General features: G+C 44.9%; 1 protein-coding gene across 1 annotated transcript; it reads right to left on the reverse strand.

The window, feature by feature from the left end:
• Positions 1-316: 316 nt before the first annotated feature.
• Positions 317-1,507, reverse strand: LOC147630532 (uncharacterized). The gene has a single exon (XM_086810429.1). The coding sequence runs from the start codon at positions 1,278-1,280 to the stop codon at positions 567-569; it is 714 nt and encodes a 237-aa protein (XP_086666555.1). The 5' UTR covers positions 1,281-1,507; the 3' UTR covers positions 317-566.
• Between the last annotated feature and the right edge of the window lie 748 nt (positions 1,508-2,255).

The raw sequence follows: 2,255 nt of genomic DNA on the forward strand, positions 1-2,255 counted from the left end.
CCGCCTGCTCAGTAAATACAACTGCCTTTCAGTATTAATCCATGGCGGTGGTGCCAGACATGTCTGAGCCCGAAGCAAGGGAATTTTGAGACATGACCTAAAACACCACCATTCATTATACAGTCTTACTACTGGCAACACAAAGCTAGGGCACACCATAGTTGCCAACAATACAATTCAACCAAGAACATGCCAATAAAACTAATCACCGCAGTGGCTTAACCTTGCACTATAGTAACTTTAAGTTGGCAATTAAACATGCTAATTTGTCCATCTCCTCTCTCTCTCTCTCTCTCTCTCTCTCTCTCTCTCTCAAACTTAAAGTTTAATTTTGATGCACATAATAGTACAATACGTTGAACATTTGAGCCACAGTTCTCTGACCTGCAATGGGAGAACAGGCCTCCTCACCACAAGCCATGGGTGGGCTCATATACATGCCAAAATAAGCAAAGCTGAGAATGGTTGCATGCCTCTCAAGTGAAACAAGCTCAAATTTCCACAGAGAAGACTCTCTTATGGGTACCCCTGCTAATTATTACATCAAGACCCATAACAAGTTGCTGCTAGGTGCACAAGAGAGTGGTCATGGCAGCCACCATAGACAAGAAGGTGAGCAGAAGAAAGGTGAAGAAAAGGGCCCATTTTCTCTTAAACTTGTTGAAGTAAGACTCTCCTGGCTCCTGGTATCTCACTTCAAATTCATCTTCCGGCACATTGTCCCCTGAGCTCACCTTGAGCCTTTTCAGCTTCTCTGTGGCAAGCCCAAGAGTCAGCTTATGGCACCTCCTTTGATACTTGAACCCATTGATGCACCTTAATGTCTGGGCCATGGACACATAGAAGATGGCATGCCCTAGCCCACACAGCAAAATGGGCATCCAAGCATGCCTGCATTGAAGCCTCGTGGACTGCACAACCCCTGCAAATAGTATGGCCAAAAATAGGAAGAAAAATTGGAACATCTTCCACAGCTCCTTTTTCTGCAAGTCCACTGACCTCTTCTTTTCTAAGGTTTTCTCAAAGTGCACTTGCACTATGGTGTTGAGGGCTTGCATGGCTGTCTCTCTGGCTACAAAGACAGGGGTTCTCTCTGATGGGTCTTGGTCACTGTCTACATAGACAGTGGTCTCACTAGCAGGAGAGAGCTTCTGGGGGCCCTGAGTTTCCATGTCCCTCTTTCTTCCACCCTCCATAGCCGCTGCTGCTTGGAGAGCAAGGCTGCTTCTTGCGCTACTTGCACTACTTGAACTACTGTAATTCTGCGCGGATTTGTTCATAAATCTTTGCAGGCTGCACTCTCCCCTCTCTCTCTTCTGTGATGAGAAGAACACTGTATACTGTTCACTGTGGATGAACTCGGTGACGAGATGGGAGGGCTGCAAGGTTCATTGAATAGCTAGCTAGCCTTGCAGAAGGCCTGCAATTCAATGTTGAATCGCATAGCAAGCCTACCCCTCGCCCCCCCCCCTGACATAAGGACTTTTGGGCTTGTAGCTTCTATCTGAGAGAGACAGCTCACCGCTGCACCGCCAGTTATTTAATGTTTTTCACTTTCTACTGCGGCTAACATAGAAAATCACACACCCCACATTGTCATCATTCATCGTTTTTTTATAAAAAAATTTTGTATTCGCTTTTTTATAATATATTGTAATAATATATTTCTCATATCTGCTATCTATATGTTTTTAAAGAAAATTTGGACCGTAAATTGCTACATAAATTTAAAGATTCTTTTTATCCTTTTTTAGATATTTTGTGCTTGTGTGTGCCTGGTTTTGTGCAGCTAGCAAGTTTGGAACCAATATCCCCTCAACACCTTTCCGTTAGGCTATGTGTCTCAAGTGACTAAGATTCTTTTGGGTCTAATGTCACGGAGCGATGATCTCGGGTCACATTCTGGGCGCGAGGTCCCGCTCGGGACTAGAAAATCCAGTACAAAAGTGAAAACAGAGAGTACTTGCTGAATGCTGCACACCAAGACCTATAGCTCGTCTCGAAGAGGACGACGAGCCAGTCGTTTTGAGTACTAGAACTTCGAAATCGGACTCCGTATGAAGGAGTTATGACCAAAAACGTACAAACGGCAATGGAAAACGGTGTCACCCAAATGCGGGCTTCTAACCCAAAACTTGTATTGATAAAATGCCGACACGCGACGAAATTACAATGGGATCACAAGAGTGATGAGAGAAAGTGACTTGTGGGTATCTGAGGCGCGGGATCCCTTGCCCACAAGCCATCTTACGAAG

Source organism: Cibotium barometz, chromosome 16 (genome assembly GCF_041138505.1).
Source record: "Cibotium barometz isolate CiBa-2024 chromosome 16, ASM4113850v1, whole genome shotgun sequence".
NCBI classification, from domain to species: Eukaryota; Viridiplantae; Streptophyta; class Polypodiopsida; order Cyatheales; family Cibotiaceae; genus Cibotium; species Cibotium barometz.

Bases quoted from the DNA above. Each gene is read 5' to 3' on its own strand.
- LOC147630532 (XM_086810429.1), bottom strand. From the start codon at position 1,280: ATGAACAAATCCGCGCAGAATTACAGTAGTTCAAGTAGTGCAAGTAGC.